Source organism: Dothidotthia symphoricarpi, assembly GCF_010015815.1.
Source record: "Dothidotthia symphoricarpi CBS 119687 unplaced genomic scaffold P153scaffold_7, whole genome shotgun sequence".
In the NCBI taxonomy this organism is placed as follows: domain Eukaryota; kingdom Fungi; phylum Ascomycota; class Dothideomycetes; order Pleosporales; family Dothidotthiaceae; genus Dothidotthia; species Dothidotthia symphoricarpi.
Genome location: NW_022985014.1, coordinates 1,017,413 through 1,030,675, shown reverse-complemented (window position 1 = coordinate 1,030,675; position 13,263 = coordinate 1,017,413). Strand labels below are relative to the sequence as shown.

Below are 13,263 nucleotides of genomic sequence, written 5' to 3'. Positions count from 1 at the left end.
CGTTGTCACTGGACTGAAAATGATCTCCGCGCCCCACAAAATATAAGGTTATCCTTAGCGCCATCTGGAAGCTCAAGCTCCAAAAAATCCATCATCGACATCCAACTTGCTGATCCCAACATTTCACCGCCTTGAACCCACACAACCACACAGAGTCACTCAAAATGGCGACCACAGCCCCGGCACACTCACCAGCTCTCACATTCCCACGCCCCATCTTCGCCGCCGTCTCGCCGCACCCATTCCTGCAAGCCCACCTCTCGGCAGCCAAAACCAGCACAGCCGCACTCCGCGCCAATGGACGCACACCACACGAGTTCCGAGCACCCGGCGTAAACACACGAAGTCTGACGCATTGCAATGGCAGCGCCGTGGTGCGGTTGGGAAACACCAGCGTGGTCTGCGGCGTGCGGGCCGAGATACTGAAAGAGGCCGACATACCAGGTGGCCACGAGTTTTCTCCACAACCGACAGCAGAGGGTACCGATGAAGACGACAGAGAAGAGGTGGATACGTTGAGACTCGTAGTGCCAAATGTCGAACTCAGCACTGGAAGCACGCCCCAACACATCCCCGGCAATGCACCGACCTCGTATGCGCAAACCCTCATCACAAGAATTCGCTCGCTGCTGCTCTCCACACGTCTCCTCCGCGCCTCGGATCTCCGCATTCTGTACACGCCATCTACAAACCCTGAGGATGCGTCAGAAGACGCGGAAACGCAATTGAAAGGGTACTGGGTGCTGTACCTTGATGTCTTCTTCATCAGCATCGATGGAAACGCGTTCGACGCTGCTTGGATTTCTATTCTCGCTGCGCTGCGTGACACACTTCTTCCCCACGCGTACTTTGACGAGGAGTTCGAGGGTTTACTGTGTTCGGACGATCCTGTGGAGGCAAGGCGGTTGCAACTGCGCGGGTTGCCGGTGCCGAGCACGTTCGCGGTCTTCGAGGGGCGCAAAGAGGATGGCGGCGAGGAGGTGGATTGGGTGCTGAGTGATCCTGATGCGTTTGAAGAAGGTGTGTGTCAAGAGAATGTGTGTGTGGTTGTCGATTGTGCAGAGGGGAAGAAGGGGACCAAGGATGCGGTGTTAAGGAGAGTGGAGAAGAGTGGTGGTGGGGTTGTGGAAAGGGAGGCGATGAAGGGATTAGTCAAGAGGGCTATTGATCGTTGGGGTGTGGTCGAGGCTGCGCTGGGTCAGCAATCATAGTAAGGTTCTTGTATATAAGAGCTTGCGGGAAGTGTAGGATGAAATGATACCCAGAGAATGCTAGGCATTGGCATGTGTTTTGTCGAGCCGAGAACGAACATGATTGATGGTCGAAAACGGTTTCTGTCGAGTTGGCGGTCCAGTGTCAAGAATATGTCATCAAGAATTTCAGCACTGAATCAAGGAATAGTAGTCGAAGGCAGATCGAAAGATTATTTTGGACCATAGGTAACGTCGAGCTTTGCAGTTATGTCGAGTGCGGTACTAACCTACAAGACCCAGACTACACTACCAAGTGATCAGATCCTACGCCTCTGTATCACCTCCACCAAAAATCTTCTCCATGATTCCACCCGCTGCCCCACCACCCCCAAACGGCGAGAAAATTGGCACCCCAAGCAACGCCATACTTGTCACAGGAAGCACAAGCTGCAGCGCCTTGAACAAATACCTACTGCTCCCTTTCTTCTTCCTCGCCGGCCCATCCCCAGGCCGTATTTTCTCAGAAGCCTGAGCCAATTTCTTAGACAGCTCAGCAATCTTGCCCTCGAGCTCGTCGCGCTCAGAAACCGGAATCTTACCTTCATTCGCCCGCACCAGCGCCACGGCCTGGTCGAAATCCAGCTGCTGCAGCATGGCCTCGCGGTCCGCGAGCGCGCGCCGCTCGTACTCATCGCGCATGGATGTCATGCGCAGCTCGTAGTCGGACTCGATCTTGCGGCGCTCCGCGCGCCGGTCGTAGCGCAGCTGTTCCTGCTGGTGGCGGACTTTGTCGATTTCCTTGTCGAGGCGCAGTTGCTGCGTGTGTAGAATCTGCTGCATTTCGTCGTCGCGCTCCTGCAGCGCTTCGTGTAGTTCGCGCTGTATGCGCGCAAGGTCTGTCTTGTGGCCTTGGGCGAGGCGCATGAGTTCTTCGTTGACGGCTTGGCCGGCTGCCGTGTCGACGAGGGACTTGTTGTCCTCTACGAGCTCTTGCTGGATTTGGAGCGTCACTTTGGGCTTGCGGATTAGGAGGGTTACGATGTCGAGCGCGCTGTTGGTGTCTATGAGACGTTTCATTGTTGAGCCGCGGTCGAGCATGTCGCCCCAGAAGCTGGGCGTGGTGCGCAGCTGTTCTTCTCGTCGAAGGGCGTCTTCTTGAGCTACTTCTGACCAGAAGGTCGTGGCTAAGATGACGTTCTTCAGCGGCTCTTTACCGCACAGTTGACGGAACATTTTTAGATTGCGTAGCGCGGAGCCTTCCATACGGACATTGACGAGGGAATGTAGGTATATAACTCCATTGAGTCGCGTGTCACCCTCGTACGTCGACTTCAGCCACGCAGCGATATCTTGCAAGACTTCAGTTTCAGATTTGTGCGTGTCGTTGAAGCCAGGTGTGTCTACAAGATTGATATTGTATCCGTTCAAATGGAAGGTGTAGGCTGTGATTTCTGATGTACCTATACATGTATCAGCTGTCGTGCGTCCTTTTCAATCGCACTTGCAAACTCTCGCGTACACGATTCAAGATCATGGCCTATCTCAATCTCAGCGTTTCCGCTCGCCCATTTGATGAAAGTACTTTTTCCCGCGCCCGTTACGCCCATAACGGCGATAAACGCCCATGGTGCTCCAGGCACTATCTCAGGGCTGAAGCTACCTCGCATGGCTGTGGTTGTTTGTTCCGAACCCTCACTACACGTATAGAGAAGATTGATCTACGAGACTCAACTTGAGTAAGAGTAAAGAAAAGGCGACAGTCGATACCAGAGAGATTCGACTCCTTCATACGACCAGGCTGAACAAAACCGAGCATAAGGCCAGACACCCCAAGGCCATGACTAATAGATACTCACATATCAGACAGCTCTACCTTGCCGATCATCACATCGTTCAAGAGATATTGGGGGCGTTGGGCTGCATGCACCGCTCTGGATCGGTCAAGGCTGCTTACATGCAAGTTGCGTGGTCATGATGCACATAGCATCGTTATTGGGTGACACATGCCTAGTGACGGATTATGTTTATCACTGCTTGGCGCAACTCCGCTTCAATACCTTCTTTTGAGGAGAACGGCAGTAAGGCTAGACGAATTAGTGTGCGATGTTACCTCGGCGTGGGGGGCTGCGCTTTCCATCGACATGTGTAGATCACGTAGTCGGGTTGATCACAAGAGTTCGTCGTCTCTACTTGCAACATTTAGAAACGCATTCAAAGATCTATTAGACTGAGAGGAGAAGGACAGACATGTGGTGAATTGATATTCCATCTACGAGCTGCCTGATTCTATACATATAGGCAGGCAGAAATGGGTGCGTACCGTTATGTAAGAAAGCAAGCACGTCAATTAAGGAAAGATCGATTGTACATGAGACGGAGGCTGTTCAAAACCAACAAACCCATCTAAAGTACATACTTATCATTGAAAGTGCCCCTCATATTTGTCTGGATCGTCGGGATTATGTATATCATTTCTCTTCCGGAAGAGCGCCCATCCAACATACAGCTTTCTTCAACACCACTCTTGTGCCAAAATCCGTTCCATACTCATTCCCTTTTCGAACCAAAGCGGGATGCGTGATTACCAGAATCGACCGTCCATCCAACACAGTCGGATCTTCATCGAGGTGCTTATTATGTAGTTGATGAGCTTCCATGAGCGGATTGTTGTGAGCAAACCTGTGCTCCATATCGTTGAAACCTTTCGTCCCGAGGTTGTTCTTCTGCGTCCGCAGGGTATAAGACAGATCGGCTGCCTTTGCAACAAGCGTATGTAAGTCGGCTTTTGCTCCCTCGTCATCTGGGGCTTTGAGGAGCACTCGAATGTCTGAGTTGAGTAACCAGAGGGTCAGCGATCCTACAGCTTGTTCTCGAGATTTCAGCGTTCTGTCACGCGTCGCTCGTTTCTTTCTTTCTTTTGTTTCACCGTCTCGCACGGGTGGGCAGAGTTGTCGTAAAGTCTGTACCCTCCAGGAAACGGCGTCTTCAATGTTGCCTGATCTTGATGAGCTTCAGCGAAGCATCGGTCTAAAACATACTTACAATCACTGAACTCATCATACAGCGCTTCCAACAACTGAGCCGGATCTCTTTTCCCGAGATTTTTCTTGACTTGAGGGTCTTCGGGCTCCTCAGTGTCCTGGTCGATTTTCCTCCAATCCATTCGTGGAGCGCTCAATCCAAAAAAGGGCTTGTCGAAAACATCAGAGTAGATCTTATCCATGAGGAACGCCTGTACCAAGACCCACGGCTTGTCACTAGGTAGTCTTGCAAGAAGTCCCTCGTCATTTGGTTTCGCAAAGTCAGCAAGCGAATTCGTCACAATCTTGCGCAGCACTTGATATTGCTTCGAGTCCTCAATTGACAAACACGGGATGCAATGAGCTTTCGACCACTTCTTGACATCCGAGTCCAGCAAATTCAACTTACGCGTTACGTCGTCGTCACTCTCTGGTTTCCAGTCTGGTGAGTCGAATTGCCTAAATGCGTGCTCCTGAATTTTCCTAAAATCATCCTCCAACTGCTCATACTCATTTTCCAAGCGTAGGATGTCGTCTTGTGCTTGCTGTAATTTGAGTTGATAGGCATGTACTTCAGATCGCAATACTGATATTCGATTATCCTTCTGTCGCGAGCGATACAAGAGTCCTGTTGATGCATGTCTCTCCACTGGTCTTCGTTCTGCAAAACGATTTGGAGTTTCTTGCTCTCGTTCATAACGACCAGTTACATGGTCGCCACCGACTAATTGGTGAAATTGAGATTGTTGTGCGGAAGTATCGTCACCAGGTGACTGATGATATCGAATGTATTTTGAAGAGACATCTGCGCCAACGGACTGTGCAGTGATATTATCTCCACTAATGCAAGTTGTAACACCTGCGCCCTGTCCCTCGGGCTCTTCCTAGTTATACTATCAAGACCAGTCTTCAAAATCATATTATAAATTACATACTTCAGGATCTGGGAGTTCGGGAGTACTCGCACGGTGGACTCTACTACAACCACCGCATTCCCGCTTCCCGGCCCGTTTTTGATGATTATTGGCCATCACTGGAGATTCTCGTGGATAGTTTTGTCTGTGTATTAAAGATGAACCCCCTCAAAGTCAGTACGAAGGAGAATAATTGAGGATGGGGTGGTTGCAATGTGACAAGGCTGAGGTTCGGCTACGTAATACGACCCCCTCAACATCTGCATGCACAGTGCTTTAGGTCATGCAGCTGAAAAGACGACGCATTGTGGAGGCTGAGCATATGTGACGCCAGCTTTTAACCAGTCATAAACAGTTATCGCTTATCACTTCCTATCCCGTCGTATATCAGTATCTGCCTAATTCTAGACGTGGGGTTTACATCTCATCTCCTCCAAGACTATTACCCGCGAGGCCGTTCACTATCGATTATTCCTACAACACCTGTGCATAGTGAGATTCTGACATGAAACTGTAATCAGAATCAATCTACGCCCACACCCCTACAGAATCTTGGGCAGCTTCTAACGCCATGGGAAGCCGAAGTAGATCTCGAGCGGTAAAGCCGATCGGAAGTGGCTTTTCGCATCTATCTGTCAAAGGAAACCATCGCATCATCATCGGAGTTGACTACGGAACAACATACACAGGTGAGAATCTCTTAACTTTTCTTCCAGAAAACCATTTTTAACTGTAATACAAGGCATAAGCTATATTGACTCATCGAACACTGCCCAGTGTAGTATAAGAGACGTTCATGATGTTCGTACGTTTCCAGGTCCTGGAAAAGAGGCCAACGCAGTATGGAAAACGCCATCGAGGATTGCCTACAGCAAGGAAAACCAGGGATGTACTGAGAACCAGTTTGGCTTTCAAGTGACTCCAAAGATGATTAGCTATAGCTGGACCAAGCTCTTGCTTGACCAACAGGCTCGCACCACTGATTTTGACGACCCGTCGCTCAAACAATCGGAAGGAGAAGGTATGCTAAAGCTGCCTTGTCACAAGACTGCCACCGATGTGGTGACCGACTTCCTTAGCGAGATTTACGACTGGACCTTGCAATATCTGGAGAAGAGAGTGTCACCGGAGATTCTCGCTGTGACAGCATTAGAATTCTGGTTCACGGTTCCTGCCATTTGGTCCGACCAGGCAAAAGACGCAACATTGTCAGCTGCTATGGCTGCGGGGTTTGCTTCGGGAGCCCAAGACCGTATCTTTCTCGTGCTTGAGCCGGAGGCAGCTGGAGTAGCAACATTGAAAGGTTTTTCAGAGAGAAACTCTGCAGCAAGCGTTCAGCGTGGTGATGGAGTTCTTATCTGCGACTGCGGCGGTGGTACTGTAGACATAACTTCGTACAGCGTACTACAAGTCGCACCTAAACTCGAGTTCGAAGAAATTGTTCCGGGGACCGGTGGAAAGTGCGGATCAACTTACATCGACCGAGAGTTTCACAGATGGATGTCACAAACCTTCGGCCGGAAGTTTGACCAGTTGAAATTCGAGAAGAAAGGACCGGGGTCTCGGTTTATGAAGGAATTCGAATGCCACAAACGCGACTTCGGTTACTCGGACAACCTCCTCGACCAACTGTATGAACTCAACCTCGTGATTCCACAGGCTGAAGATTCGGAATTCTACGACGGGGACGAGTCTGTTGTCAAGCTGAATGGGTGAGGTGACTCTATTGTATTCTCTGAATAGCGCTGATCAAACTTTCCACAGACGCACGATGTTGAGTTTCTTCGAACCTGTTGTCAAGAAGATCATCGCCCTACTAAATCAGCAAATTGACGCAGCAAACAGAATCAGCAAACAGTGTATCATAAATGTACATATTTTGACCATGTTCTTCAAAGGGTTTTGCTAATCTTATATAGCGTGTTGTCCTTGTTGGTGGTTTCGGAGATTCACCCTACTTGAACACTCAAGTGCGAAAGTGGTGTCAGACAAAAGACATAAGACTGACATGCCCAGAAGATCCGTGAGTATTAATACAGGGTCTCCGTATGCTTGAGACTGACACTCGATTCTAGACAAGCAGCTATCGCTCGTGGAGCAGCCCTTCGGGGACTAGACTCTATCGCGCCGATTCGAAGAAGATGCAGACGTCACTATGGTATTGGGGTCTGGATGTTATTTCGAGAAGGAATAGACCCTGAATCGTCTGCTATGAGTTGGGAGTGGACAGGAGAAAAGATGTGTAGATCGCGGATAGATTGGACCATCGAAAAAGTAGGGACTTGCTTCCTTGATCCGGCCAACAGAGCTGACATAATTAACCAGGGCCAAATCATAGATGAGCAGACGAAAATCAGTATGCCACAGGTGCACATGTTATATGAAAGAGAAGGTATGACTCAAGACGCTAGGCTCTACTCCTGCACGTCGGAGGTGCCACCAGACTATCAATGGGATCCATCAGTTGAGAAGGTCGCGGTGCTTAAGCACACGCTACAACAATCTCATCTCGAAGCTTTCGAGTCGAAAATTTCAGACGGATACAAGTGCTGGAAAATTGAATACACCAGAGAGGTCTGTCTGGGATCAAAAGAGGGGACTCTGAAGTTTAGAGTTGTGCGGGATAAAGAGGAGTGGGGAAGCACGGAGATAAATTTTGACACCAGAGGACGAAAGTGAGCGGGGCAATATCGTGTTGCTGATCTTCCTGCTAATGAGATTGCTGACGGCGACGGTAGGATATCAGCAAAATGACCTAACACACCGCTTGAGTCGGAGTTCGAAAAGGTTGAAATAGAAATGCGAGACAGTCTTTTGAGTTCGGGGATCAATTAGGACTTGGATAGTTGACTGCCTATCATCCCCCGTCATCAGCCTATGTGGCTAATCGGGATGTGTGTTGATCTATCTGGGCACCGATGCGTGTTTGGGTTCGTCCATAGCCGTCAAGGTACCGTGACGAAGACCAGAGACAGAAAACACGTGGGATTACTGGCTGTGCCTGGAGACAGCTGTTCGTACACGCACCCTCGGCAACGCAAAGTCTGACCTAGTACCAACGGCTACCAAAGTCAATAAAGTCGTATACACCATTGCCAGTCTGTATCTACGAGGTTGGTAGATGAAGCAACCTTTTTTAAGAAGACGGACCTTGAGCCACAACAGGCGCGGCTAGTCAGACAATGGGCACGTGCGGAGACAAAAATAGCGATCCCCGAAGCCGATCGGGGTCCGCTTACATCACCGCATGCATGCATGCACTTTAAACTTTAGAACGTCGCTGCGCCTCCAACAGCATGATGCTTTGATAGTACACAGTAAATTCCGAACGGACTCGTATTCTAACAGAAATCATGTGAGATCGGAATGTAGGTGCTACGATGTTCTTCTCCGTCAATTTCGCTCTGTCCGTCACTCACTCACACCATCACTTTGCCCGTCTGCCGCATCCCAAACATCACTGACAGCTCATTCTGGCGAGCGCCACTCTCATACATACGCCCTGCCGTCATGGGTAGCCATAGGCTAACAGTGCTATGCTATTTTGGTGGCGGTTTGCCTTGCCTACATTTATGGATCAGTACCTTTGCACCCTGGCTACCTAGGCGTATTCAAGCTTATCAGCTACCGCTAAAGATGTATTATCGTCCAAGTAGTTGACTGCTACATTGTTTCAACAATTCCCATAGCTCTGTCTTACAATCAATTTCAACGTCGAATAGTGGACTATCCAGAATTGTTAAAACTCAAATTGAACAAGCCGATCAAGCATGAAGATGCATTTTTACAGGAAGATCCGCCCAAAGAAGCCAAACGAGGTATTGCGAGCCGTTCCGGAAACTGCAGCATGCACAGCGGTTCTCCCTTTCGACCAACAAGACCTGGTCATGCAGCCTGACCTGGGGAGGACTGAGCAAACATCGTCAACACCATGCAATAATCAAATTCCGCCAATTCCAGAGACCGAGGTCTTGCAGCCTAACAATCACGATGGTATAGCAATCATATCCTCAACTGCCAGGGTTGATCAGGAGTTGAAGTCTGCCCTGAGCGTCACCTCGCATAAAGGTGCGATTGGCACATATAGGCACGGAGAGATAGAGTGGCTGAATGAAGACCACGATTTCTCAAAAGGTCAAATCAAAGATGGCCTTGGCACAACAAAAAGCCCAGAACTTAAGATACATTCGGTGATCCCTAGCGGAACGCAAGACGGACGAAATTCAGCCAAGCCATTCTTGGGTCACACCGACAGTACCCAGATAAGTCCGGATCCTGCTGATCATGAGCGTTGTCCCGAGATATCGTCGCCCTCCTGTGAAAACAACTTTCTCAGACGCGACTCAGTGGTATCACCACTCACCAAACCGCAACCCGTCCCTCTTGGTCGTCTTCGGCGCTCCATCGGAGGCAAGCTTCCTCGAAAATACTCTCAGGCAAATAGATACTACCGAAGGGTCTCAGAAACGAGCACTTGTTCGGCCGACTTGCAAGAGAGCGATGCATCTTCAACGTATAGCAACCAGTCATCCGGAACAAGCGTCGGAACAGAAGGCGCGCCGACCAATTCAATGACAATGGATCATACGTCAATAAAATCAAACGATCACCATCTATTCAATTTAGGGGTGTCAGAACTGCCACATATGTCACCATTTCAATCCGACAACGAAGGTGTTGAACCTGAACGTCGCAAGTTATCAGCAATGCCGCCACTACGGCAATACAAACACCATCCTCCCATTGAGCATGATCAGGAATTTCAACCCACCTGCAAGCGTCGACCTGCATATCTCTATGGCACTTTGACCAGACAGCCAGCCTCAAACAACCAATCCTTGAAACAAAGCAGTCGTAGAAGCAGTCTTGCATCGAGTTCGAGTATGGGCTTGATCAACCAAGCACTCGGCCGCTCTACATCTGGACAGCTTTCAAACCCTCTGGCGAAGCTAAGTCCCACTCTTAGCGAGGCAGAGAACGAACTACATGACCAGCTGACATCGCTTGCGGACAATCCAACATCGAACGAATTGACCGATGACGTCGAGCAGCAACCTGAAATTTTGGGATATGAGGAATTTAGACAAGCCACAAATACTGCGGACCAGCTCCAACACAACGGTGGCACCAGTGTGGACAGTGAACCTTATGGCCGTACGCAAGAGCACATGCCCAGCGGTAACAGCTCGCCATCTCCACCATTGCCCAGAAGATCTAGTAAGCGACAGTCACTACTCATTAACAAAACCTTTCGACTGTCTCGTGTTCCGAACAGCCATATTGCATTTCAGGGGACTAGAAGCTGTTCCAATCCCATGAAGAGAGGCTTGAGAATCACGATTCCAGAATACAAGAGGAAGATGGATGACTTTGTACTTTCGCCGACAGAGATCACTCCAACAGCATGCAAGCAAGCCATTGCACCCGATGTAGCTGAAGATGTTATCCTCAGAATTCTGCAGAGCCTAAGCCACTTCGATGACCTGTTCGCTACCGCTACCATCAACAGCGCATTTTATCGCGTGTTCAAGCGCCATGAGATGGACCTGATCAAACTCACTCTTTGGAAATTGTCACCGCCTGCTTGGGAATATCGACAAGTCGCTTTCCCAGGACACGATTCGCTTCACGACGAGGATCTTGAGATGACACGACCCCAGGAGGAATACACACCGTCGACTTATCTCCAACTCCAGGCCCGTGATACATCTACCATACGGGCGATCAAATCTTTGATCAAGGAAAGGTGCCAATCTTTCCTTCGACCCGATATTTCGGTTGCACTGGTCAGTCAAGATCCCGTCAAGACTGCTAGGGTCGACGACGCTCTATGGCGCATTTGGACGTTCTGTACGATGTTTGGCTCCGCAAAAGGCCGCGAGCATGACGTTACGGCTCAAATGGACTGGCTGAGAGGAGGCTCCCTAGTTCATCAACCTGCGTGTACTTTCAGTGTGACCACGACAGATTATATGAATAGCACGCTAGCTAGCGCACCAGAACACTTCGCAAAGGGCAATGCAGGTGGCTTGACTGCTGAGCAACTGTTCGACATAATGGAGCTTTGGAACTGTCTGGGTGTGTTGCTGCAAGGGTTTGAGGGCCAAACGGCTCAAGCGCGTGAGTTTGGCATCTACGACAATACTGACATCCGAGGCGGGGATATCGACGGCGAAGATACGATGCTTGGTACGTCAGTCCCTCCAACTTGTTGTTTATTGCTCATCAGTACAGACGAATGGTGCTATTACCTCCTCACGTTCGGTCTTTCCACCGTTCTCAAACTCGCTGGCCCACACCTCCTGCCAGACTCGTCCCCCTTCATGGTTGCCTCCTGGAACGGCTGGACGGCTTGGAAACCACCTGTGTCTGGCAGCACCCGTCGAAACTTCCTCAAAGAAGCTGCTTCGCGAGTTTACGAAGACAAGATCGCTCACGTCTACGCCGAAAGCTCATCGCGTGAAGTCCAGCGCGAGATCTCCAAGGCACGCATCCAAAAGTACATCACTGAGCTTCAACAACGGAAGAACAGCGGCGAACGGATTCCCATGAGTCAGGAACGACCAATGAGTGAATGGGACAGCAATGGTCTGATGCGATCGCACCCTGCCCTGACACTAGAAACCAACTTGGTGTCCTACATCCCGTCTCTGCGATCCGCAACGTCAAACTACACTGTCTCTCCAGATCTCAGTGCAAGCGTTCACGAGCTCTCTGCAGTGGAGACATCTCGCTCAAGCTCACCGCTGAGACGTACCGTTGCAGAGCCCCTGCTTCCAACACCGACTTCGTCAACGGTGCCGAGTACGAGAGACAGAAGCAGTATGGCGATAAGCCTGGCACCCATCAACGAGTATCCTGACCACGGGGGTTATCGAGAAGTCCATCCACTCCCGCCCGTTTCCAACCACCCCGTGTCTCGCAGCAGCAATACATCAGTTTCCCTGCAACGACCTTCTCAAAACAACGGCAACGTGCCGCAAGCCATGCGCGAGGAGAGCAGTCTAGCAGCTTTCTGGCAGCCCCATACACGCAACGACATCAACGTACCGATCTTTTCGCAGCCACGTACACACAACGACAACAGCACGAGTCCCATCTCTCGCGGTTCAAACGAGGGCAGCCCGGGGAGTGCAGCACACCTGCAGCACGACAGGCTGCAGAACATGTACAACAGCGAGAGCCACCTCAACACGGCGGATAAGGCGATATATCGTATTGTGGAAATGGGGTTCACGTCTGCTCAGGCGCGGGAGGCGTTGAGGATTACGGATCGGGGTGATGGGTTGAGGGTTGATCGGGCGGTGGAGCTACTGCTGCGGAGGGCGATGTGAGGGGTGTTGTTGTGTTATCCGTTGATGCTTTTCGTGTGTGATACCCATCTATGTTTTCATCGGGCGTTTCATGGTGTGTGGAGGCTGCTGTTAAGGATAGGTAATAGTGGTCGTAAGCGGTAGCTTCAAGTATTCGTGTACCAATCTCGCCACAGTTTTGTATCGGGTTGTCGAGTTTGAATTGGGTTGGGTTGTGAAGAAGATTTTATGTGATGGGCGTCGCGGCTGAGGAGGTGTGTCGTTGTAAACAAGGCGTCAATTCAATATCTCGTAAGACATCCAGTGCTACACTCAGCCGAATCTCTCATCTCGTGAGTACGTTTTGGGCAAACCATGTACATGCAGCAGCGGACATGCATATGCAGATGCACCTCACTCCTCACCCACGTACCCCATACCTTTTCTCCACCAGCCCCAAACGCCCAACTCCTGCATCCGCGCCCCAAACTCCTTCACACTCTCCGCCTCCTCCAACTTCCCATACGCAACCTGCACTTCCCCTCCATTGCCCTCTGCCGCTTTCTCGGCGGGCTTCTTCACGAGCTGAAAGTCCTTGTACCGCAGTCTCTGAACGGTACCAACCCAGTCTCTTACCCCAGTCTCAGAGCCTTGGCAGTACATGATGCCTGGACAGCCTCCGTAGCGCAGCAGCGCGTAGACATTGTCGTTTGAAGCCGCAGCGCGCAGCTTGGCGACTTTCTTGCGGGATGTAATATGGTGGGTGCGGATCAGGGCGTTGAAAAGCGGGTGGGTGGACATGCCATGAATCCCACTGTCGCAAGGCGATCACTTTGTATGTTTT

The 13,263-nt window shown here is 50.4% G+C and overlaps 6 protein-coding genes across 6 annotated transcripts; 3 read left to right on the top strand and 3 right to left on the bottom strand.

Moving 5' to 3' along the window:
- Positions 1-164: 164 nt before the first annotated feature.
- On the top strand, positions 165-1,211 carry P153DRAFT_384271 (exoribonuclease family protein; the record flags this gene model as incomplete). The annotated part of the gene is made up of 1 exon (XM_033670324.1): positions 165-1,211. One exon carries the CDS (start codon positions 165-167, stop codon positions 1,209-1,211), a length of 1,047 nt encoding a protein of 348 aa, XP_033525441.1.
- Positions 1,212-1,517: 306 nt separating this feature from the next.
- Positions 1,518-2,860, bottom strand: P153DRAFT_287352 (uncharacterized protein; the record flags this gene model as incomplete). Its single annotated transcript, XM_033663526.1, has 2 exons — positions 1,518-2,653; positions 2,713-2,860. The coding sequence occupies 2 exons, from the start codon at positions 2,858-2,860 to the stop codon at positions 1,518-1,520; spliced, it is 1,284 nt and encodes a 427-aa protein (XP_033525440.1).
- A 572-nt stretch (positions 2,861-3,432) lies between these two features.
- On the bottom strand, positions 3,433-5,244 carry P153DRAFT_395444 (uncharacterized protein; the record flags this gene model as incomplete). Its single annotated transcript, XM_033671403.1, has 3 exons — positions 3,433-4,188; positions 4,236-5,097; positions 5,149-5,244. The coding sequence occupies 3 exons, from the start codon at positions 5,242-5,244 to the stop codon at positions 3,662-3,664; spliced, it is 1,485 nt and encodes a 494-aa protein (XP_033525439.1). The 3' UTR covers positions 3,433-3,661.
- A 454-nt stretch (positions 5,245-5,698) lies between these two features.
- P153DRAFT_384268 (hsp70-like protein) lies at positions 5,699-7,806 on the top strand (the record flags this gene model as incomplete). The annotated part of the gene is made up of 6 exons (XM_033670323.1): positions 5,699-5,816; positions 5,870-6,839; positions 6,892-6,997; positions 7,047-7,150; positions 7,203-7,401; positions 7,453-7,806. The coding sequence occupies 6 exons, from the start codon at positions 5,699-5,701 to the stop codon at positions 7,804-7,806; spliced, it is 1,851 nt and encodes a 616-aa protein (XP_033525438.1).
- A 3,466-nt stretch (positions 7,807-11,272) lies between these two features.
- Positions 11,273-12,682, top strand: P153DRAFT_365657 (uncharacterized protein). The gene has a single exon (XM_033667866.1). The coding sequence runs from the start codon at positions 11,310-11,312 to the stop codon at positions 12,459-12,461; it is 1,152 nt and encodes a 383-aa protein (XP_033525437.1). The 5' UTR covers positions 11,273-11,309; the 3' UTR covers positions 12,462-12,682.
- A 151-nt stretch (positions 12,683-12,833) lies between these two features.
- On the bottom strand, positions 12,834-13,220 carry P153DRAFT_287452 (uncharacterized protein; the record flags this gene model as incomplete). Its single annotated transcript, XM_033663535.1, has 1 exon — positions 12,834-13,220. The coding sequence occupies one exon, from the start codon at positions 13,218-13,220 to the stop codon at positions 12,834-12,836; it is 387 nt and encodes a 128-aa protein (XP_033525436.1).
- Between the last annotated feature and the right edge of the window lie 43 nt (positions 13,221-13,263).

Bases quoted from the DNA above. Each gene is read 5' to 3' on its own strand.
- P153DRAFT_365657 (XM_033667866.1), top strand. From the start codon at position 11,310: ATGCTTGGTACGTCAGTCCCTCCAACTTGTTGTTTATTGCTCATCAGT.